The 24,701-nt window shown below is 35.9% G+C and overlaps 7 protein-coding genes and 1 non-coding gene across 8 annotated transcripts; 4 read left to right on the top strand and 4 right to left on the bottom strand.

Annotated features, from left to right (window-relative positions):
- Nucleotides 1-631: 631 nt before the first annotated feature.
- Nucleotides 632-1,485, bottom strand: HO133_003343 (uncharacterized protein; the record flags this gene model as incomplete). Its single annotated transcript, XM_037294266.1, has 2 exons — nt 632-811; nt 883-1,485. 2 exons carry the CDS (start codon nt 1,483-1,485, stop codon nt 632-634), a joined length of 783 nt encoding a protein of 260 aa, XP_037149647.1.
- Nucleotides 1,486-6,346: 4,861 nt separating this feature from the next.
- On the bottom strand, nt 6,347-6,946 carry HO133_003344 (uncharacterized protein; the record flags this gene model as incomplete). The annotated part of the gene is made up of 2 exons (XM_037294267.1): nt 6,347-6,685; nt 6,746-6,946. 2 exons carry the CDS (start codon nt 6,944-6,946, stop codon nt 6,347-6,349), a joined length of 540 nt encoding a protein of 179 aa, XP_037149648.1.
- A 4,273-nt stretch (nt 6,947-11,219) lies between these two features.
- Nucleotides 11,220-11,858, bottom strand: HO133_003345 (uncharacterized protein; the record flags this gene model as incomplete). The annotated part of the gene is made up of 1 exon (XM_037294268.1): nt 11,220-11,858. One exon carries the CDS (start codon nt 11,856-11,858, stop codon nt 11,220-11,222), a length of 639 nt encoding a protein of 212 aa, XP_037149649.1.
- Nucleotides 11,859-16,483: 4,625 nt separating this feature from the next.
- Nucleotides 16,484-16,555, top strand: HO133_003346. Its single transcript has one exon. It is a non-coding gene; the product is annotated as a tRNA-Met (tRNA).
- A 508-nt stretch (nt 16,556-17,063) lies between these two features.
- HO133_003347 (uncharacterized protein) lies at nt 17,064-18,088 on the top strand (the record flags this gene model as incomplete). The annotated part of the gene is made up of 2 exons (XM_037294269.1): nt 17,064-17,655; nt 17,781-18,088. 2 exons carry the CDS (start codon nt 17,064-17,066, stop codon nt 18,086-18,088), a joined length of 900 nt encoding a protein of 299 aa, XP_037149650.1.
- An 84-nt stretch (nt 18,089-18,172) lies between these two features.
- On the top strand, nt 18,173-19,994 carry HO133_003348 (uncharacterized protein; the record flags this gene model as incomplete). Its single annotated transcript, XM_037294270.1, has 2 exons — nt 18,173-18,718; nt 18,777-19,994. The coding sequence occupies 2 exons, from the start codon at nt 18,173-18,175 to the stop codon at nt 19,992-19,994; spliced, it is 1,764 nt and encodes a 587-aa protein (XP_037149651.1).
- A 205-nt stretch (nt 19,995-20,199) lies between these two features.
- On the top strand, nt 20,200-21,116 carry HO133_003349 (uncharacterized protein; the record flags this gene model as incomplete). Its single annotated transcript, XM_037294271.1, has 2 exons — nt 20,200-20,824; nt 20,950-21,116. The coding sequence occupies 2 exons, from the start codon at nt 20,200-20,202 to the stop codon at nt 21,114-21,116; spliced, it is 792 nt and encodes a 263-aa protein (XP_037149652.1).
- A 489-nt stretch (nt 21,117-21,605) lies between these two features.
- On the bottom strand, nt 21,606-24,295 carry HO133_003350 (uncharacterized protein; the record flags this gene model as incomplete). The annotated part of the gene is made up of 2 exons (XM_037294272.1): nt 21,606-23,624; nt 23,678-24,295. The coding sequence occupies 2 exons, from the start codon at nt 24,293-24,295 to the stop codon at nt 21,606-21,608; spliced, it is 2,637 nt and encodes an 878-aa protein (XP_037149653.1).
- Between the last annotated feature and the right edge of the window lie 406 nt (nt 24,296-24,701).

Raw genomic sequence — 24,701 nt, forward strand, 5'->3', positions numbered from 1 at the left:
ATAATTATATTAATTTATAAAATGATCTCGAATTTATAATAAAATATTAAATTAATATATTTAAGAATATTACTCTATATACGCTTAGATATATTTTTTATAAGATCGATATTTATTATATAGTAATCGTCGTCGAAGTTTTAAATTAAAGGAGGAGATAATATTATAATCTTAATCGTCTTACTTATATTATAACTTAATTAGACTTAGCGTATTAAGATCTTTCGACCTTTCTATCTTACTATAAAACTTATACTTATAATAATTCTACATAGATAGTATTCTCTTTATACTACAATACAGAGTTACCACACACACCATTAAGTCCCTGACTCCAGATCAGTCAAGAAAAGCGTCAGGTGGTCCTAGACGGCCCTTTACGAGTGGCAGTCCCAATCAACCGCTGAGACCGGGAGCTGTCAATTGGGAGAGGCGTCAAAGCACGGATAGTTAGTGATACGGCAGAGGTTTCGCTATCAACATCTCAGGTTTACTCGCCATTTGCAGTCTTCCGACCCCGAGAACCGCTCTCGACATTTAGGTGGACATACCAGGTAGACTTTACTATTTGACTACTAAACCTAGGAGCTCAGGACCAAAAAGCATGAGGGTTTGGAACGACATTCAGGCCTCAGTATGTCAAGAAACTTCTATCTCTTGTGATTTCCACACCAGCTCCCTCAGCAAATGTCACTGCACTAGGTTTCTCAACTGACACTGTAATCTGGGGAATTGGAAAGTCCTCAAGACATGTTCTAGCTATCAAAGCAGCAAGCGCTTCCAATGTCTGGAAGTCAGATGGCTCGACAACCTAGACGTGCTAGTAATGAGCCTGCAGCAGGAGAGAAGTTGGCAAAGAGAGCAAGAGAAATCACAACTCACAGTGACAACTCGAGCAACGAGTGTCCGCCACGGGCCCTTTCCCTCTCCGTTCTGCTCTTTGTAATCTCCCTCGTCTTTTCCACGCTCGCCCAGAATTTCGAGATTGATGGTAACTTGCTGCTTCTCCAGTCTCTCATGTGGGTTCACTCCAATAATACAAGCCACTTTCAACGTCTTGACCAGCCATGCGTGCCTCTCCCAGCCCCAGGTTTGCTGCTTGGCGCCTCCGTTCTCAATCCACTGCTTTCGAAGCGTAACCTCTCGCCCCAGACCACCCTCTACTCTGAGCAGAGCTTTAGGCGCGAGTAGAGAAATTTGAAGGCTTTCGCCGGGCCAATTCTTGGCGAGTGCAATTCTCACCAGACTGCTTGCTAGGTCATCAATGCTGCGGAAGTGACCATCAGAAAGCACGCTGACATCGTTGCGAATCTGTCCGTAAGAGAAGGTATGTGCTATCTCATCTGAAGTGCCGGCGTAAGTGGTGTCAATAAGTAGCTTCAGTGTGAGCACGATAGGTTGCGGTTTGCCGGCACGGTTCCACGCATCAGGCCCAATGACAGCTGTCATGTAACAGTTGCGGAGCGATATAGTGTCCGTTGGCATCTTAATCTTAGGACGAAAGAAGAGAGGGAGAGCAAGGGCAGTAGAAAGGGTCAGCAAAGATTTTGAAGACGATTTTGAAGACGATTTTGAAGAATTATTAAAGATTATTAAGGTCTACATTAGCCTATAATAGTTAGCCGTAGATCTCACGGGCCATTTGATAGGCTTCTTAACAAGCGATGAGAGGGTGTTAGAAGTAGATTGGATAGCTGTGTGTTTATTACTTGCATCGCGACTACTTTGACTTTTTTCTGACTTTTTTGGCCAAGGCCACACCCCAGTTATACAACTACGCTAACTGTTATACAGGGGCTCCTATTGGTCAAACGTCTTCAAAATGATCTTCATATGCGTTTTGAAGACTTTAAAATGCACATGAAGCTGCAGCCAAGCATGTAATTAGTGTGAGGCATAAAGATTACTTAATATGGCTACGGTGGAGTTGAAAACTAGCCTTATGTAGTTAAAATATCGTCTTCAAAATCTTTGCTGACCCTATCCAGTAGAAATGTAGAGAATCAACGCCTTTAAAGTATGGAAGCTCTAAGTTCTGATTCTTAGAAGGCAGAATGTGCACCTTCTTTTTTCTCAGTGTTAGAGCAAACTCGCATGGTCTTCTAATCAATTATAGATAGTATCTTAGTAGGGAAAAGGTTTCAATTGATTGAGGTACGGTAAAGACTTTGCACCTTGCCAAAAGCCATACGTCAGCGCATCACTATTCTATGTAAGGTAGTCGTGCTGTCCAGAAGTGAGTTATCTCGCTTAATAGCGCCGGGAGAGTTGACCAATCAAACTACGATTTTCGCGGAGAACTGAGTAGTTTGATTAGTTAACTCTTCCGGCGCTATTAAGCGAGATAGCTCACTTCTAAATAGTACGAGTAGTCTCAGTACTCTATTTAGAAGGGTTGATGATAGTGATAGGTCGGAAAAACCGTTTTTCCGAGCCGAAATTTCGTAACCCTAGAGTCTGAGTAGGAAACTATAGTCTTAGAAAGGCCTTACGCAGTGGGTCTGAGTAGGAAACCCTGTCAAGCCTCATTTTTTTGGTGGTTTGACTGATATAAGATATTTATCCCTGCGTATATATGAGATAGTAAGGCCTCTTTTAATGAAACTGCGTAGCAGCTATATAATTACGAGGTCTAGGTGCGTAGTTAATAGAATAGATAGATTAATTACTAGATAAATTAATAATTAAAGAAAAAAGAAGAAGAAAGAAAACTTATAAGTATTTAAGACTTCGCTAAATATATTAAATACTTATTTTAATTATATAATTTATAATCTAATAAGCGATATAAGCGAGTCTATTAATTTATTTCGAGTACTTTTATTTTTATAATTATATCTTTCTTTAAAAGATATAATCTTTAAATTTTATTATTATTATATTTTATAATTAAATACTATAGACTTATTAATCTCTTATATATTATCTATTACTAGTTTAAATATAATTTAAATTAATATATACTATAATAGCGTATTTAAATTATTTACTCTAAGATCTCTTTAAATATATTAATATATTTATATATTAAATTATAATAATATCGCTAAATATATTATTATCTTAATTAATAAAATATAAATATATTATTACTCTATTACGATATACTATTATTACTATTATTATATACTATTATTATTATTATTACTTTAATAATTATAATAATTCTATTATTATAATTATAAAAGTCGCGTTAATAAGTATAAAAGTCTTACTTTTAATCTAACTTTTATTCTTTTTAATAATAATATTAATACTAATATAAGTAAATACTTAATTCTTCTTTATATCTATTATCTTATCTTTATTTATTTTTATTATAATATCGCGATAGCGAGCTATATATTATTATAATAATATAATATATATATCGATTAAGATAATAGTTAAGTAAGATTAAAGTTATTTAAATTAATTTTATATATAATAAATATTTTAAAGAATACTTTATAATACTTTCTAGATAGTATAAGAAGTATATTAATATATTAATAATAATAAATAATCTTTACTCTTATAGCTTTATAGACTATTAAGTTTTTATAACTATTATAATTCTTATTATATCTACTATAGCTAATAAATATTTATATTTATTTTAAATATATATTTAATTAAAAAGGCTTAATAGCTTCTTTTATTGCTATTTCTATTCTTATTTATAAGTAAAAGAGATATTAGATAACTAAGAGATTACGCTAATATATATTAAGATCTCTTTTACTTTTATTATATATATATATTTATATATAATTCTTATATAATTTATATCGCGTTTTCTACTAGCTCGCGCTAGCGTAAATATAAGTAATGCTCTTACGAGGGTTACGTATGTTATCTAGACCCGACTTCTTTTCTTATTATACGTGGCGCTTCGGCGCTTTAGAATAGACCTGCGAGCTTTTTAGTCGTATTCGCTAAACTTTTTAATTATAATTTTATTCGCCTACTTAAACTCTTTACTATTATTATTTTCTTAATCTATTTTACTTCTTAATTTCTCTTAATAATTATACTTTTAACTTTAGCTTAAATATTAATTTATATAATTTCTTTACTCACTCGAAATTCTTAATTATATTTTTAATATTTTCGAGATACTTTATTAATTTCTATAAAGCTTTATAAGATAAAGAGTTTTTTTAATTAATAAGATACTTAATTTCGCTTTTATAAACTCTTTTATCTAATATCTTATTAATCTCTTACTTTTCTTCTTTATTAATTAAGATTATTTATAATTTTAAATTATTATTATATAAATATTATAGTTCTAATAATAATATATAAAATATAAAATAAATTCTTCTATATCTAGTAGAAAGATTTAACTTATAAACTTATATAGTTATTCTCTCTAGTACTTTAAAAGATCTAAATTATTTATAATTTAGTTTCTTCTTTAATTATAAGATATATATATTTAAACTTTATAATAATATTTTATTCTTTTTTTTAAAGATTATAATTTTATAATTACTATTATAATACTTTATTTACTACTTTAATACTCGCTTTTATAATTCTTTTAAATATAATCTTATTTTTTATAATTAATCTACTCGCTCTATAATAAATAATATTTCTCTTCTTAAGATCTTATTTTTAAAAGTATTTTCTAAATCTATTATATATTTTATTAATAGCTCTTATAAGATCTTATTAATACTTATATATATATTATTATTATATATAAATATCGCTATTAATAAGATTTTAGACTAATTATTTTATTTATAATTATAATATATTTATAAATAATATTTAAAAACTTAATTTTATCTTTTAATTTAATTATTAATTTAAAAATAAAATGTAATATTAATATAATATTATCTAAAATCTACTTATAAATAGAGAATCTTAATTTAAAATTAAATTACGTATTATATTATATAATAATATAAATTTCTATTATAAAATATTAGTAAGATTATTAATCTTTAAATTTATTAGAATCGATATAGATGTAATATTAATATAGATATATTAAATAAGATAACTAAGATATCGAATTATATAGATAGAAGAGAGATATTAAATAGTAGATAAATGCCTCTATTAAGACACGCTAGGCCCGAATAGATTAGAGGGCTAAATAATATATTAAGAATATAGAGTACGCTTATAATACTACCCTCTCTCTTTATAAAATTATATTTTATAATTAATAAGTAAAAAGATAGAAAAATAAATATATATATACGCTTAATAATTAAAAAAATAATAAAAGTAGTAAAGAAATAATTACATTCGAAAACCCTAATATTATACTTTTTTTTATAAGAGATATTAAAAATAATAGTAGCTCGTTATATTTACGCTATAGCGATATCGCTAATTAAGATATAAATATATATAAAGAGTCTAATTAAAAGAAAATCGATATAATATAATAAAAATGATATTCGTTAGCGTAGAGATAAATAGTAATAATTTTTAAATCTATATCTAAGCGAATAGAATATCGATAAAATAATACGATATAATTAATTAAGAGTTTTTAAATCAAATCGAGTTATAAACGCTAAAAACTCTAATTAAATATTAAATAAGTTTTTCTATAAAATATTATATAACTAATATTAATAAAGATTATTAATAATAACGATAAGGTTTATTAATAATATACTATAGCTTTAAAAGATACTTAAGTATCTATTAATAAGGAAACTCTACGCGAAAAGCCTTATATAATATAATTTATAATCGATCTAAGCCTAAAGAATTAATTCTTAACTTCTAAAAAATAAAGTTATTATAAAGATATCGAACGATTTTAATTCGATTAAAAATAAGAAATTTAAGATAATTTCGATATTTTATAAATTAATTCTTATAGATAAGACTCTTTAAGATATTATTTATAAAAGTCATCTATTAGATCTTAATAATTTTCGAATTTATCGCTATTTATATTATATTAAATAAGATTATTATTAAGACTTTTTTACTTAACTTTATACTTAAAACGACTATTAATTAACTTAAAGATAAATATTTCTTTAATAAACTTATTAAGGAATCATTATGATTTGACTCATATATGTGTGTGGTGTAAAAGATGTTGATTGTTCTATGTGCCTGCAGGGCAGATATGTGCGGTGCCAAGCCTACGCTAGTGGCCCTATGAGTATCCCTGAGGCATCTCATGACAATTGCCCACAAAAAACAGAGAAATGCCATGTCCTCATGGCAAGAAGTATGCATGCATGTGTGTTTTTCGAAAAACCGGAAAGGAATGGAGATGCCGGGCCAATTAGTAGTGTGAATCCCACAATATCTCCTGCCGCAGTGAAAGCTTTCGAATAATGAAATGGCTGTCGAAACAAGACATCGGACGGTTTCAATTCGTCCAAATATGCATCGTCCGATAGGTGACCCTTGCCTGCAGAGGTCCAATTGGCTGTGATCGACGCAGTAGATCCTTCTCTTGTGTGCTCATTGCAGTGATGTACCACAATGTGATATTGCCTAGGCACGCGGAGATAGCAGGCCAAATTGTAGTGTCGTCCTCCGCTTGCTGAGTGGCGATTTGACGGGGGATTGTGGAGAGGTGACGTGGGATCTTGGAGAGCTGAGCCGTGTTCTTGGTGCTGGGGGCCTTGCTGTCGCTTGGTTTCTCCGCAGTGTTCTCCGCAGTGTTCTCCGCATTTGCTTGCTGTAGTGACTTCTCTTGCACTGGCTGAGTGGATTGATGTGAGACCGTGGAGAGTAGACCTGTTGTGTCACTGCTGCTGCTGACTGTCTCCGCACTTTTCTCCGCAATATCCTCCTCTTGTGAAATACCAGACTGAGCGACTGAGTGAGTGGTTGGCTGAGTGGCTGGCTGAGTAGGCCTAGATCGAGCTTCCAATGCTTCCAGTCTTGTACTCATGACTCTCATCATTTCCATCATTTGTGTCATTTGTTCCTGAAGCGAGGCGAGTGGGGTAGGATGAGGCATGATGATATCGATAGGCCTATCGAAAGGATCGATTTGGACGGGGTTTTGTCAAAAGGTACTCGATGACGCGAGTGTATTGGAGGTCCGGCTTGGAGCGTTGCACTATTAGGTGTTTGATGCAGGCTTTGCGTAAACGTGTGGTGTAGACGTGGCTCGTAGAGACGTCTACTACATCATAGGATCAAGTGGAATTAGATCTTAAGGTGTTGCTACCAATTGTTAAGGAATCATTATGATTTGACTCATATATGGGTGTGTGGTGTAAAAGATGTTGATTGTTCTATGTGCCTGCAGGGCAGATATGTGCGGTGCCAAGCCTACGCTAGTGGCCCTATGAGTATCCCTGAGGCATCTCATGACAAATCTATTCGATTCGATTATTAATAATTATATACTTTAATAATAGATTTATCTATTCTAGTAAGAGGTTATTTATCGCGAGATTTAATAGATTAAAATAAAAGACGTTATAAATTTTTATATTTAGCGAAAGTTTTAGATAATATAAGATTTTTATAAAATTTATAATCTTAAATAAATTAAATCTCTTATAATTTAATTTACGAGAAGAATAATTAAAGATAATATTCTTACTATTTAAAAAAACCTTATTATCTATCTAAAAGATAATCTTTTATTAATACTTATTAATTTATATAATTATAATCTTCTAAACGCGATCTATATTACTTCTAATATATTTAAAAATCTATTTTATATAATTTATAATATTTTCTATCTTAGTAATATTAAGATATTTATAAATAATCTTATAATTGATAATATTTAAATTAAAACTTATTTAAAAATAAAATTTCTTATTTATAAGAAAAGATAGAATATTAATAATTATTAAAATAATATTATTATCGACGAACTTAATAATAAATAATTATTTTATTTAATTATTCTATATATAGTTATAATATATTTAAAAATAACGCTTTATATTTTAATTTATTTACTTAATTTATCTATTAATTTTAGAATAGAAAGCTATTAATAGTTTAACTATAATATCTAATTATTTATATTAAGATTTTTATATAATAATTATAAATTAAGAATCTCGATTCGATATTATTAAGGCTAATAGATTATATAAGTAAAATACTTCTTTAAATAATAAGTTAATAGTTTTCTTAGTAATAATATTTTTATTAATATCGAAATAGATTATATAATAATATTTCTTAATAAATTAATTAATCGCTATTTAAATAATATTATAGTTATTAAATATAAATAAATCTATAATAAAGTTAACTAATATATCTTATTATTATTTTTATAGAATTAATAGAGATTAAAGTAAACTATATTCTTAATTTCGAGATATTTTAGCCCTCTAATAGATATAGTAATTTTAAATATAAATAACTACTATTATTCTTATTTCTCGCTAATAATATTCTCTTTTAAATAATTTATAGATATATACTACTTCGAAATAGTCGTAGAATAATTAATTATATATCTCTTAAATAATATTAATATATATATTATTAAATATTTATAAACGATCTTTATAATAAAGTATCTCGTTTTATACGAAGTACTTATTAAGAGTAATCTCTTAAAACTTATTCTTACCTTTAGTAATAGCGTTACGAATTTTCATATAATAGTTATTCTCCTTATTAGCCTCTATTATCTTATAATAAATCGAATTATTAATTATATATATATCGATACTTTCGCTATCTAACTTTAATTAATTAGAGATAAAAATTATTTAATACTATTAGCGTAATTATTTATTCTTAAAATTAATTAATTTATATTTAATTATTTATATAAATATATTCATCTTAATATTCTAAGATCTAAATTAATAAATAATCTTTATATTAAATTCGAATAATATATTTAAATAGCGAGTTTAGCGATAACTAAGATCTTTTTCTTTAATAAAATATATTAAGCTTTTATAATTCGTAAAGATCTTAATAGAGATATTAATATATTTTAGTTTAAAATGTTAATATTTAAAATAGCGAATAATAATTAATAATTTCTTATTATAGATCTAATAATTATATTTAGCTAAAGTAAGATTTTTACTATAGAAAACTATCGAGTAAAATACTCTCTTATTATTATATTAAGAAAGAATATCTTTATTAATATAATTAAAAGAGTTAATCTCTAAAATAGCGTTCTTTATTTTATTAAAATAATATAGAATTAAAACTTTAATAACGACGACTTTTAGAAAATAAAAGGTCTTTTAATATACTGGGGATTAATTAAATATAGTCTCTTTTATAATAAGTTTTATTATAAATTTAACTATTTTAGAGAAGTCTCTAATAAAACGTCGATAAAAATTATAAAATCTAATAAAGATCTATATCTTTTTAAGATTAATAGATATAGTTTATTTAATAATAGTCTAAATTTTAATAGAATTATTTATAACTCGTCTATAGATATTAATAAATCTAAAAATTTAGTTTTCTAAATATAAAATTCGTATTTAAGAATATTTATCTAAAGGTTAATATTCTTCAATTTCTAAAGAATTTATCTAACGTATTAGATATATTTCTTTTTTATCTTATTATAAATAAATGTATTATTAAGATAAATCTAATAGAAGTTATTTAAATATTCGAATAGAATATTATTTATATATTATTAATATATAGTTAAATCGTTAATTAGATTAAAGAAGAGAACTTAATATTTATATACTTTAAGAAAGATAATAAAAGTAGTAAAATTCTCGCTATTAAGATATATATATAGTTTATTAAATATAACTATAATATCTAATCGAGTAAGATATTTATATTTCTAAATTTTTACTAAAATCTTATCTATTAATAAAATTAGATATCGATTTCTTTTAATAATAGCGTTTAGCTTTTAATAGTTTATATAAAAATATAATTCTCTATTTAGCTTTTTCGCGAATAAAATAAATAAGGAGATTTTTTCCGACGCTCTTTACTTTAGATTTCACCCACCGTTCATCTAAGTAATATTATAAACGAGGTTATTTTCTAAAAATAAGGCTGTAGAAAGACGCTGTTAATTAATATATTAGAAAACTACGCAGTTTATATATTATAATAAAGCGCTCGCTATATTATAGCTAATTAGAAATAAAACGTTTAATTCTATTAAGTAAATCTATAATAGGCGTAGTAAGACGAAAGTAGATATATTAATACGTAATTTAATAGAACTAAATCTCGCTAACTAAATATCGAAGGATTTAGAGTTTATATCTAGATAAAGATTAGACTATATATTACTCTATCTAAATATTCTTAATAGCATTATCATATATCTCTCTACTCTATCTATCGTCTTATCTACTTAATCAATAACGCCTTAACCCCTTATATCGAAGCGAGTTAATATAAATTAAGCTTTATTCTTTAAGATATCTTATAAAGACTTAATCTTAGCCTTTCTCTAATTAGTTAAATTCTTTTAGTATACTATTAAAGAACTATTTATATCGATTAACTAGCGTAATAATATAAGAATATAATTTTCTTTTCTATTCTATGCTAGACTTAGCTATATATATATAGATGATATAAGATAATTTAATCTACTTTAACTTCATAGTTTATTTTAAATAAGGCCTTAAGCTTATTCGATAGAACTTTGCGATCGATATACCTCATTTCAAGAGTCTACTTCATTATTACGAGTTCCTATATCTTAAATAATAGAAACTTAAAAATAATAGATATTTATAAGATATACTAATTAAGCTATCTAGATAATAGGCTTTAATATCTTTATTATGAAAGTAAGAACTAGGCGTAGTCTAACGGTTTATACGCAATATAAGATAAATAAGACATCTAAGATAGACAAATAAGGAGGCAAATAAGGCGTCTAGATATATAGGCATAAGGATTATGCAGGAGTAGAATTAAGTGTTAAGGCTACGTATTTCAACAGACACGCTAGAACTATTATAAAGCCTCGTTGTTAAGGAATCATTATGGTTTGACTCATATATGTGTGTGTTGTAAAAGATGTTGATTATCTATGTGGTCTGCAGGCAGATATGTGCGGTGCCAAGCCTACGCTAGTGGCCCTATGAGTATCCCTGAGGCATCTCATGACAATTGCCCACAAAAAACAGAGAAATGCCATGTCCTCATGGCAAGAAGTATGCATGCATGACTTTTCGAATGTCAGAAAGGAGTGGAGATGCCGGGCCAATTAGTAGTGTGCATCCCATGAGTTCTCCTGCCGCAGTGAAAGCTTTTCGAATAGTACCGGAGCAAGACATCAGACGGTTTCAATTCGTCCAGATATGCATCGTCCGAACTCCGTCCTGAAGAGATCCAATTGGCTGTGATCGTCGCAGTAGATCCTCCTCTTGTGACGTCATTCCAGTGATATACCATATCAATGTGATATTGTTGAGGCACGCAGAGATACCAGGCCAAATTGTAGTGTCGTTCTCCGCCTGCTGAGTGGTGATTTGACGTGGAACCGTGGAGAGCATATGACGTGGGATTGTGGAGAGCTGAGCCGTGTTCTTGCTGATGGTGGCCTTATTGTCGCTTGATTTCTCCGCAGTGTTCTCCGCATTTGCCTGCTGCAATGGTTCCTCCTCTTGCTGAGTGACGGCTTGTAGAGACCTTCTCGTATATTGCTGGCGAGTCTTCTGATTCCGGTGCTTCTTCTTCTGCTGTGTTGCACGTACAAATGGACACTCCGGTAATCGAGTAGCGTGGAAATCGAATAGAGTAGGAGTACCGTCACTGTCCCAGTCACAAGGATCAAGGCCGCATAGTGAGCATACAGTGAGATCAGGGGACGGAAAAGTAGGGTCGTATTCTCGGCGAAAGCCAGCACGGGCTACGGTAGAGGCACTTGGACACACATGTGGCCATGACGTGAATGAGGCGAGTCTCTCAGCGTATGAATTCATGATATCGATATCGATAGGCCTAGCGAAAGGATCGATGTGGACGTTGTCAAATGGTACTCGATGACTGCGAGTGTATGTGAGGGCCGGCTTGGAGCGTCACACTATTAGGTGTTGATGTGGGCTTTGCGTAAACGTGTGGTGTAGACGTGGCTCGTAGAGACGTCTACTACATCGTAGGATCAAGTGGAATTAGATCTTAAGGTGTTGCTACCAATTGTTAAGGAATCATTATGGTTTGACTCATATATGTGTGTGTTGTAAAAGATGTTGATTATCTATGTGGTCTGCAGGCAGATATGTGCGGTGCCAAGCCTACGCTAGTGGCCCTATGAGTATCCCTGAGGCATCTCATAACACTCGTCTTTTTAACGAGATTACTCGAAGTAGTTGATTTAATAAATACTTAACGCAAAGGATAATTACTATAAAATTCTTATTATCTAGAAAAGAAGGATTACCGCGCCGTATTAAGACTATACTACTTTCACTATAATCGTATTAAAGAGAATATTCGTTATCTTACCGACTATAGCATTTTAAAGTTCTTACTTTTCTTTTACACACCCGTTATTATACTTTTATTAAGCTTCCTCTCTTAGAATATACTTCTAAAATTTATAATTACTGCTTTATTCATATATAAGAGATATATTTAGAATACTACTTTATAAGAATTACTCTATTATACTAGATTAACTAAATTACCCCTTTTAAGAAGAATATTAATATTTATCTAGTAAAAGTAGAATATATTATCGTAAACGTCTCCTTAAAGACTCGACGAGGATTTTTAAATCTAAGAAAAACGATTTCGACTTGCTTCGTATATCTCTTAACTATTTTAATAAGTTAAATCTCGATATAACTTATCTACTCTTTGAAATATAATCTCTCATATTCTATATAATAATTAGATTATACTTAAAGCTCTCAGATTTCGAGAATAAGTCTTTTATTATTAAATTCGAGCCTTAAAGTATTAAAAGTATTAAAGATTTAAATAATCATCTACTTATAAGTTATAAATTATTATATTTACGAAGTTTTATTCCTAATAATTTATAGAAAAAAGAAAGTCTATTTTCGCATTTATTATAGTGAGTTTAAATATTTTAAGAAATATCTTATAAGAAATACTTCGAATTTATACTGCAATAATATAATTTCCTAGAAATACTTTTAAGAACAATTATTCATTACGCAGGAAGCATATTAGAAGATATTATTATAATATTATATCTTCATCTTCTTTCTAGATATAATTCATTCTTTCGACTTTAAAAAGAGCGTAAATAATAATATTCTGAGACGTTAATCGTATTATAGCTATTTCTTAACGAGGTTAAATTCGAGACAGCCCTATCTTTATAATATTAGCGTATTCTCTCAGCTATCTTATTCTCGTCTAATTTCTATCTCAGAACTATATTATATTATTTAATACGTGAAAAAAAATAAAAGAGATTAAGGCGACTCTTAATCTCTAAGATAAACTAAGGTATATAAACAAATAGATATTAAAACGGAAAATCCGTCTAGATTATCTTATAACCGTTTTTCTTTACTCGACAATGCTTAGAACAGGGGCTTCAAACCCTCGACCAAGACACGTATGGCCGAAATACGAGCGATCTAATACTTCTTCACTTAATCTTTCTATTAGTAACAGCGGATAATTAAGTTAAATATATCAAGTATCTTCATTCATAAGTAGACGAAATAGTAAGTTAAATCTATTATTTACAAATAAACTAAAATAGATTAAATATATCTAGTGAGTCAGCTTTTGCTGAGTTCATGTTCAAAAAGGCTGAAAAGGCATGGTTTTCGAAGCTCGAGGTTGGAGGGGAGTTTACGAGAAGAACGTTAATAGACTTTGCTATGATATTCTCAGATATCTAGAAACTACAATAATTTCAGCAGAAGCTACTTCGAATATTTATAATATTAAATTCGTATCTTAAAGTAGTAAGTTATCTTAAGAGTTATTATTAGAGACTTATCGCGATAAGCGATATCAAATATCCAAGCGGCCTTGTTCTTAAGGCGATCAAGAACTATATAATAGATATTAAGATTTACGAATAGAGTCTAGCTATAATTAAGTAATTATTAAAAGAAACAGAGAGACTAGTCAGTCGGACGATTTTCATACCTTCTCTTCCGAAAAAAGTATCATAGTTGGCTAACAGCTCTTCCTTCCCTGCGATAATTAAATAAAATACTTACTTTTCATAATAAAGTAACCCTTTAATTAATAAATTAAACGATCTATAAAAGTATTAATCTCGTATGTAGCATAGCCGGGGACATCCAACGCGAGAACAGCGAGGTAACGATCTTGGCTCGGCAGACGCAACGCGACTCGAGAATGCTCAAGGCGATGACGACGATAGCACTTTTTTTCCTTCCTGCTTCTCTGCTTGCGGTGAGTTTTCCCTCTATCTAATTTAATCGTTTATATTAGATTCTAATTTCTTCTTTCCTACTAATAGCCTTAAAGATAATAATAATAATAGACAATCTTCAACTCTAATCTCATTTCATTGGAGCAAAATCAAAGCATAATGCTAAGTAAGACTTATTATATAATTACTATATAGTTTTAAATATATATTATAACGTCTATAGACTTAACGATCTTTACATTTATTAATATATATTAACTAGACTAACGATGAAGTTAGACTAAAAGATAATAAATTTATATATATAAGATATAATTTAATAAATTAGCGAATATATTATATACTTCTATTCTTATTCTATCTAATTAAGGTTTAAAAGTCTAATATTTATAATATAAAAGCTTAGCTAGGAAAGCCATTGCTCCACCTGTAAGTATGATAGCTTATGACTTATGTATACTGAGCGTACTGGCGACCTAGTAGCTACGTACATGAAATGAATACGCGGTAACTATATATAGACCAGATTTGCGATGGCTATCTAGGTAGGATAGAGATCGCGTATACACATATTTATGAGGAGTTTAAAATTCTCGCAAGATTTCCTTCCTTGCACGATATTCTAAGTCTTCAGGATAGTGAATAGATGCAGATCCGCTGTTTATGCAGAGTAGCAACTAGTGACCCGAGACACTAAGCCTTGACGGGATTAGGCGAATTCGCCGCTCTGCTTCGATACGTGTTAGCCTAGGTGTCTCAGGCAGCAATATCACTCGGTTGAAAACAGCCGCACACCTTTGCACTTTACATCTTCCCTCTGAAACTGGATCCAAATAGACTCTCGGTATTCTTTATATTTTGAGGAAAGGAATTAGACCAAAGTCTGATGCATCAATCAAGTCTCCGATATGTCAACAATCTCCGACAGCGATGGTGGGTTTCCAGCTCCGATCACCTATACAAGGTCTGGAGAAACTTATCAAAGCGCGAGCTCGACTTCAAACAAAGAATTTGACTTCCTCGATTTCCTCGGGGTCGCCCAAAGTCTGAAGATTGACTTTCTTCCGATTACATGGCAGCCAGCACTGGATAAAGTCGGCGAAGGTGGTACCGCTGAGATACGTCAAGCATTGATCAATATTCAGATGACTTTTACGTTCAAACACCTGAAGCGTCCTCGGTCTGCTATGGAAAAGACTCGTAATTTACATATACTTATTACGGAAATATCAATATTAGATCATTCCATCATCCGATACCATCTAAACGTTATAAACCTCGAGGGAATCTACTAGAACGTTATTCTTAGTAATAAAAAAGTTTAGTCAATTCTAATATTTAAGAAAACTCGATATGAGAATCTAAACAGATTTATGATATCAGGCCCAGGAAAAGAGCTGGATTCCAAGCACAGACTTAAGATGTTATTTAATATTACTCTCGCGATTAGAGATTTACATATAACTAATAGATACTTAAAACCCCTTTTTAACGACATAACTAATTAAAAATAGAGATCATTCACAATAACATCAAGCCTGAGAATATTCTGATTTCCTCTGAGAACGATGGCCGCTATATAATGAAAGTAACGAATTTCGGCTACTCTACTCTATTTACAACAGATAGCGACCCAATTACAATGCCTTATTCGGAGCTCTAGACGACTCCAGAACGACATCATCAAGAGATCCTACCGAGATAAGCTAGAAAGATAAACGCATACTCTTTTAGCATACTTTACCTCTAGCTTCTTTTTTACAACAAAGGGACAAATCGAGATCGCAACTTCAAGAAAGATTTAAGAGATTCACAGAAGAAACTATTAGATTACGCTTTTCAATTACTTAAAGCATCAGCGAACCTAGAAAACTAAAAAAAAGACAATATGCAAAAAGTTTTCAGGTCAACACTCGCCCAGGATCCAGCTAAACGAACGACCAATTTCAATGAACTCTTAGAACTCTTATCGCCGCATAGGTCAGTATAATTTCTGTATTTGAAATAAGGTACTAACGAGAGATTAGGGTCTTACATTCAACATTTCCGGCTAACAATGTTACGGATATAGTGTGCTTTAGAGGATTCTTGCTGTTCAGGCAGGGGTCCACGCTCTTTTGGTCCAGTGGGAGCGATAAGGCACGCTTTTCCGTGACAAATGGTAGCAACACCGGTTCGATTCCGGGTGTGACCCGGACAGTCTGAATAGGTTACTTGGCCCGCATAGTGTATTGGCAGCACGCCAGGCTCATAACCTGGAGGAGGAGTGTTCGAATCCCCTGCGGAGCACCAGGCCACAAGTAGCTTACGGGGTTACACCCGGGGGGGTTCCTATATACGATACCTATGCGTGTAGGCCAGCGCATGGGGACATGCGCCATTTTTCGAAGTGTGCAATTGTTACGGATATAGTGTGCTTTAGAGGATTCTTGCTGTTCAGGCAGGGGTCCACGCTCTTTTGGTCCAGTGGGAGCGATAAGGCACGCTTTTCCGTGACAAACAAAATATCTATACCTTATAAGAATTTTCAGATAAGTTTAACTTGCGGTGTCAAATCATATAATCACACTCTGTATACTGGAGTAATAGTATTTAGATTACTCTATCATTACACCAGCTTATTCAAGCTCAATATGGCGTGCGCTGTTATATCGCAAACTACTTAGAGAAAAAGAGGCATCGATCTTCGACTAGTCAGTGTCATAACTTGAACCTTACTTTCTGCTATAAGCTTAAATTTGATATTCGACGAGATATCGAATATTCCCGGACCTTACTCATTATACGCAATATACCAATGAAAGATCTTGAAGGCAAGATTGAGCAAGCTAAGAAAATTACGCAATTACCGAACTTTCAAAACAACACCTTCCGCAGATTCTTAGAACAAGGCCATTTTAACAACTTTAATCTTAGCCAACAATACCGCGAAGAACAGCGTGCTTATAAAGCTAAGTCACGATATCAAGAAGAAATAGAAGCAATAAGATCTATACTTAAGGAGGATCATCTTCTAGTTCAAGAATTACGGAGACAATTGTCTTTGCTCATGAGTAGTCAAGGAAGGTGGAAAGATGCGGAAAGGCTGCAAGCTCAACTAATAGAACTTGATGAAAAAGAAACGAATGAAGATCAGTATAGAATACGCTTTACCTCGTTCTTGGTAATAACATATGCGAGCCAAGGACGGTGGGAGAAGACTAAAGAGTTGCAAGTGCAAGTTCTAGAGACGAGAAAAAGACTACTCGAGACGGAACATCCAAACACGTTAACCAGCAAGAATGATCTAGCATTGATCCATTGGAATCGGGGACGATGGAAAGAAGCCGAAGAGTTGGAAGTACAAGTCATGGAAACGAGAAAGAAGGTATTTGGGGCGGACCATCCAAGTACGTTGATCAACATAACCAACCTGACAGCAACATATAGAAAACAAAGACTTTGGGAAAAGGCCGAAAAGTTAGATATACAGATCAAAAAACGAGAAAGAAGGTACTCGGGTCAGAACATCCAGACACGTTGAACAGTATAAGAAATCTAGCATCGACATATTGGAATCAAGGACGATTAAAAGAAGCCGAAGAGCTGGAAGTGCAAGTCATGGAGACGACAAAGAGGGTACTTAGGGCGGAACATCCAGAAACGCTAACAAGCATACATAATTTAGCAACGACATACTGGTATCAAGGACGGAGGAAAGAGGCCGAAGAAATGCAAGTGCAAGTTACGGAGGCGAAAAAGAGGGTACTCGGATTAGAGCATCCAAGTACGTTGGCTAGTATAAATAATCTGGCGATGATCTACTGGGATCAAGAGCGGTGAGAGGAGGCCGAAGAGTTGCAAGTGCAAGTTATGGAGACAGAAAAAAGGGTACTCGGAACGGAGCATCCAGACACGTTAACAACAATGGCTAATCTGATATTGACATATTTGAATCAAGGGCGGCTGAATGAGGCCGAAGAACTGCAAGTGTATGTCATGAAGACGAGCGAGAAAGTACTCGGAGCGGAACATCCAGATACTTTGATCAGTATGAGCAACCTGGCAATATTATATAAGGACCTAGGGCGGTGGCAAGAAGCTGAAGATTTGGAGATGGAGGCCACGGAGATAGAAAGTCGACTTGATCAGATGACAGTCCCAACTGACGAGGGTTCAATGACCGAACCAAGTTATCCAATAGAGGATGCAACACAAGGTCCCTTTTCCTTCGGGTCCAGCGGTTTCCATATTAACTATACCTGTCGCGAGAGTGTAACACGTCTCAAAAAACTTTGCTTTCCGGAGTTGCTGAAGAGTGAGAAAGCCAGAAAGTCAGCCCAAAATGATGCTAGTATGATTGATAGACCCTGGATCAGGGCTCAGTTGCAGCATTATGGAATCGACTTTAGTCCCGATATTGACCCTTTCAAGGCGAAAGCTTTACTGCTTACAAGTGTCGCTCAGGGGCTAGTAAGCAAATCTACATTGATTAGTTCTATCTCCAGCAGCTCCGTTAACACGTCCGTAGTGCGATACGATCCCACCTCAGGTTCTCAAGATCAAGGCCACGCTCAAGGAAGCGTACCAGGGCGAAATGGACGCTTACCGTGACAATATGAAAGCCTATCGTGCTCAAGAGCTGCCAAAGCGAATTCAAAAATTCGAGGCTTGCACAACTCCGACAGAAGAGGCGGGCTGTGATGCGTCGCTCTTTCTTCGGAAATACTTCCTCGACGAGAAGGGCAATTCAGACCGGACCAAGACACCGGAGTTGGTTCTGCTGCCTGGATATATCGATAAAGGTATGGCCTTGACTGGGAGAACAGAGCGAATACCTGCTCTACACGTGGCATATGGAGGACTGGGAGGTGCAGATAACGTAACGGTCGTTGGTTGGAACCGAGCAAGAGTCAACGATAAGGCACACCAAATCGATTTGCGGCAACCTTCCGGACGTGGAATTCTACGCTCGGACCAAAATTGGGATCGACAGATGATGAGCCACCATGAATATGTGGAGAAACTTCGTAGTCGATCGGACAATCTTGACCCTAAATCAGGCAGCTCGTTTGAGACACATCATATCACCGGAAAATATGTCGTGAACTGCGAGGCCATCCAGCATGACTGTTCGGTTCTTTCAAAGCAACTTCGTCTACGATTCTACCGGAGCGGAAGACTAGCAATCTTCGACCTTGGTATTGTAGTCGGCTTGATGGTGCTTGGTAAAACGCAACAAGATGTCACGAAGCTTTTAGAAGACGGAAGTTGGGATACTGATCCCTGTGATGAGGAGGACAGCGACGACGAGAATGAAAGAGAAGACGTCAGCAGTGATGAAGAAAAGAGCGATGCCGAGCGAGCAAGCGGATGTAGCGAGGATTCGGATCACAATTCGGGGGACGAGTCAGACACTCCTATCCACTTGACCATACACCAGCCACCAAAGCGCCAGGAGATCGAGAGTAGCCATCCTCGTAGGGTGTACTTTCAATGGCGTGGGTACAACACCGTGTCAGGCGCCATTCAGTTCGATCCTCAGAATCGCAACACAGGGTACCTAGATTTTGTAAACGATGACGCGACAAGTTTTGAAGGAAACATTCTTATGGAAGCCACCATGAGAAGCGCAATATCGTTTCAAGGTTACCGAGTACCTGGCCTTACTGGGCCATTGACGATGAATTGGAATGCCTTCTCACATCTTGCCTCCGAGAGGGCCAAGGTCCCGGAACATATGTGGTAATACGGAGGAATGGCAGACAGGTCAGCGTATCTGGATGCTCCTCGCCTAAAAGAGTCTTTTTCTGGACCCATGTCCGTTGGTTCACGCTTGCTGCTTTATGATACAGCCCACATTCAGAAAAATACACCGCACACCATGTACTCGCATCCAAGAGCTCAGTATTCTCGAGCCCATACCGTTCTGCGAAGCCCTCCAGGAATTCAATATGGCTGATGAATTGACCACATCGACTCCAGTTGTGTGGAGATCTGCGATCTCCGACTCCTTCAAAGGCCTTACATATAATACGTATAACTGTCTCGAGCATCTTAATCGACTGGATGTCTGTAAAGCAGAGGGTACCACGGTGACCCAACCGCAAGCGTCGGCCCCAAATCAGCAAACCACGTTAACTTTCGGCCAGCCTTCAAGCTCAGCACCGGCTTTTGGTCAACCTTCTGCACCATCAGCATTCAGCAGACCTTCAGTGCCTTCATTTGGCCAACCGTCTGCACCTACTTCGACATTTGGCCAGCCTTCGGCTCGGAGCCCTCTCGGAGCCCCACAACAACAACCCAACGCCTTGGAAAAACCATCGGGACCTGGTTTCCTCCAGCAGCCATCAGCAGCAGCAAAAAATCCCTTCGGTCAGCCATTGGCTCCCGCACAAACCCCCACATTTGGACAACCATCAGCTCTGTCACAACAGAGCGCGTTTGGAAGACCCTCGACACTGAATCCCTCGCCTGCCTTTGGCCAGCCGGCGACATCTGGAGCTATTACCGGATTCTCACAGACCTCAATTGCACCTCCGAATCCGTTTGGTCAGCCTACTGCGCCTTTGGCCACGGGTGCCTTCGGGCAGCCATCAACTGCAGCGCCGAACCCTTTTGGCCAGAGAAGGACCTCCACGACTAATCAATCTGTTGCCTCGTTTAGCCAATCTTCTGGCCCTTCTAACACAATACTGGTCCAGCAGTAAACCGGGCAAATGTCAGATCCACAAGTGGACAAGGAACGAATGGTGTCCAAGTCCAGAAGGATTCCCAGGACAAGATAACGAGTTGGAAAGGCATGCCTGTAAGATACTTCGATGACGAGCTGTGCTACAAGGGCGATGATGGTAGCTGGCAGGGAGTATAGTTTCCGGATAGGCCGCCAGTCTTCACGAAGACTGTGGACCTGTCTGATGAAGCGCATGATGAGGCAACGAAAGCAAACTACGAACATCTGAAAGAGACTGGGACTTTGAAGGATGGAATCATGCCAGCTCTTCCGCCAAAGAGAGAGTGGTGCAGTTGCAATTTTTAGGCCTCAATAATTGCCTTGGTTTTTTCGCATTTAGATACCATTGAGCGGACCACAGATGACAGAAATTTACTCAAACACTTGACAAAGAGGCACTGAATGGGGCATGATTGCATGAGCTTACTGTCAATCAACTTTGCAAAAACCGCTTTAGTGCTGCGATTGCGGCTAATCTGGGACTATCAATGCCCATTTCATCTGGACAAATCCATTTGCACGCCTCAACGGCCTAGAACAGATCAATTCCCATCATCTCGTCCGTTTCCTAAGCAGCGATTGTAACCTCCACCTCCACGCCAGACTCGATGTTAACAATGATCTGCTTCACAACCTCCGTAGGTGCGTTGAGACTAGATTCAGCACAGCTGCCGATTCTAACGGCGTCCATCCACCAGCGTTGGCCACGGAGATGTCTGCCCCTTTGTCCAGCAACAGCTTTGCCACTTCAATATGACCCTTCATAGCAGCCAGGTATAGAGGCATACGTCCGGCCTCGTCACCGATTGACAAACTTGCTCCTGCATTTACAAGAACCAGTATTACTTGCCTATTTCCCGAATCGGCTGCAGCATTGACTGCGCAGCCGTGAAGACCACAGTGAGAATCAATATCAGCGCTGTGATCAATCAGAAAGCTGATAGCTGACAAGTGTCCCGCGGCACTTGCTGCCTGTAAAGCAGTCCCATGTTGGCCACCAACCGAATTCCAATCCTCTACCTTTTGGTCTTGTAGGAATTTCAGGGTATCAACAAGACCAAATAGAGCGGCATAGTATATTAAGCCCCCATGATTGTCCTGTGACGATTCAGGTCGTTGAGATACCTTATTTAGGAGTGTCTCATAGCGATTTCGCCAGTTGACCCAATGAGAGCCATGCGGAGTGAAGAGCTTATTGACAAGGCAAATTAAGTCTTTGTAGTCTGAACCTGATGAGTTAATGTGTAGGGCCCAAGATCTAACTGCATAATCCAGAAATGGATGTTGATTCGGATATTCACGAGAAATTTCCAAAGGAGTCCATGATGAACCGTAATCAAGATAGCGAAGACAGACCTTCGCAAGAATATTATTTTCGCAATTCTGGCTAGATAGTGAGATCTTCATAGATGTCCTGGAAAGGATAAATTCTCTGACCGAGGGGTGGACTAGTCCAACAGTTTTGTCTTTGAGGTGTTTTTCAGGGCCTGCATCTCGAATCTCCACAAGTGATCCACAAAGATCCAGAATCTCGTCATTGATATACTCATCGTCGATAACGTCTGGTATTTCGTCGATCTGCAAGCTGTCGCAATCATCTTCGTCCCTTACGGCAAGAGCTTCCGTCATCTCCAGGACCGTCAGAGGCCTCGCTGCAAATACTGTCCACCGAAGTATAGCCAGCGCACGATACATGTCACGGTCTGGTAGCTTCGATATCCTTTCCCAGTCCCGTTTGTAAGCGTCCGTCAGTCCTATAGGCATATCGTTGACAATTTTCTGCAACTGCACTCCGTTTTTGCTATTACGTAGAGATCTCTCTTGCAACTTGACCCACAGAAACATTCCTTCGGATTTCTGCGCCATTTGTGTTGCAAGGTCTTGTCGCAGGACCTCTGGCTTCTTCCACAATTTCTCATCGGCAACACGCTTAGAAAACAACGTGACATCGGACTGCACATCCGTCTTTGATATTCCGCACTCGTAAGTGGTCAGCTTCAAAGACATAGCATCGAGACATATCCCAGAGCGTATGTCCCCTTCATCCCGACTCACGATAAGAAGGCGGCTCGTAGTTGGGGAAATCGATCTTTTGAGTTTTACGAGAAATGCTCTGCGACTGCAATCATCACCACTATTCTGATTGTTGTCTGATCGTAGGCATTCATCAAGACCATCTACAATGTAGGTAAAACCACGACCGCAGTGGACAATAGAATTGAACAAGTCCCAGATATTATTCGTAGAAGCTAAGGATCCTCCTTTAGCGCGCATTTGCTGTTGAGCCATTTCAAATGCATCCTGGCTACTGGACACCAGTTGTGAAACCCAGGATCGGATCATTGAGAGCGGATTTTGATGGAGTTCGGCATCACGCGAGCAGAAGAAGTACGCCAGTGGGTACCCATATGTGCTTTGAAGTTGTTGAACGACCCTCGCACAGAGTACGGATTTTCCATACCCTGCGGGCCCATGCACCCACAAGACCTTCGCCGCATCCAATGGGAAGTCGGACGATGCCCAGCTCACATATTCAGGCTTAGAGAAGATCCATTCGCAGGTGCTTTCCAAACGTGCAGAGAGATGTTTTTCATACGTGTCTGTGGTATTGACAGCATCAAGCCAAAGATAGAGTTCCTTCTTCGTCTCCACTAAATCAATTAAGCAAAGAATGAAACGTGTAGTTGCGCGCGTCTTACCTTTAAGCCGATCAAGCAACTCTTGGACGCCGCGTTGACTTTCGCTGAACCAGGTCGATTTCTCTTTCGAAAAACCTGTCTCGAATTAGTGCTATTTTCTTCCAGCGGAATGATATCGTACAACTTTCCAACCAAGACCCCAAATACCTCGATTTGTGTTGTGAATCTAGCCTTGCCACCAAGACTCCATTTGAGCTTGCTCGTTTTTGATACCAAAAACCGGGATTTCTTCTCTTCTATGGAATGGTCATTCGTATAATTATCTAGATTAGCTAGAAAAGTAGATTTGCTATCAAGCGACAGGCCTTGCAGGTTTGAAGAAAAGCTACTTGTCGCAGAAAATATTTCATGGATGCTAGAAAGTGTTCTCGCAATTGCAGTGACTACCTCGTCACGGTCGAGGTCACGGTGATGCACGTCTTGCAACCTTCCGTTGGTAATTCCAACGGCTTCTACCCACTTATGTAATAGAAGTTTGTCATCAGCGAACCGAGTGGTGATGTATCGGGATTCGAATTCGAATTTCCTATAGGTATCGACTCGATCAACTGCATCTATGCAGGCACTTAGGAGGCCGGCTAGTCCCGCAACGCCAACAGTGAGTCCTGCGATTTCCATGGCAACCAGAACTGTCAAAGAGCGTATAGAGTATTGGAGACACGGTGGACAATCGCAAGCCCGAGAAGTGTATGATGGGTTTCCCAGAGGTGCACAGGTTTCCTTTAAGGCGGAGATACTACAGCGGGGTAACAGGATGAGGCTACATGTAACGTGGCGGTGCAGCTGTGTGCAGATTTCTATAGGGCGCCTTGGGTGCGCCAAGTGCTTTACAGCCTTGTTCTCGCCTCTTCTTTTCCACGTCTTTTTGTGCCTGATGTTTGTAATGACTATGAATGGCTCGGTGATCAGGTACCTTGCCTGGTCATCGCCTCACAAGTGGAGTCGGTCACGCGTAACTCACAAAAGATAATGATTTTCTCAATTTAAGAGCTCGTGAAGCCATTTGAAGCTGAAAGATTTCGAA

Source organism: Letharia lupina, assembly GCF_014066315.1.
Source record: "Letharia lupina isolate WasteWater1 chromosome Unknown contig_17, whole genome shotgun sequence".
In the NCBI taxonomy this organism is placed as follows: Eukaryota; Fungi; Ascomycota; class Lecanoromycetes; order Lecanorales; family Parmeliaceae; genus Letharia; species Letharia lupina.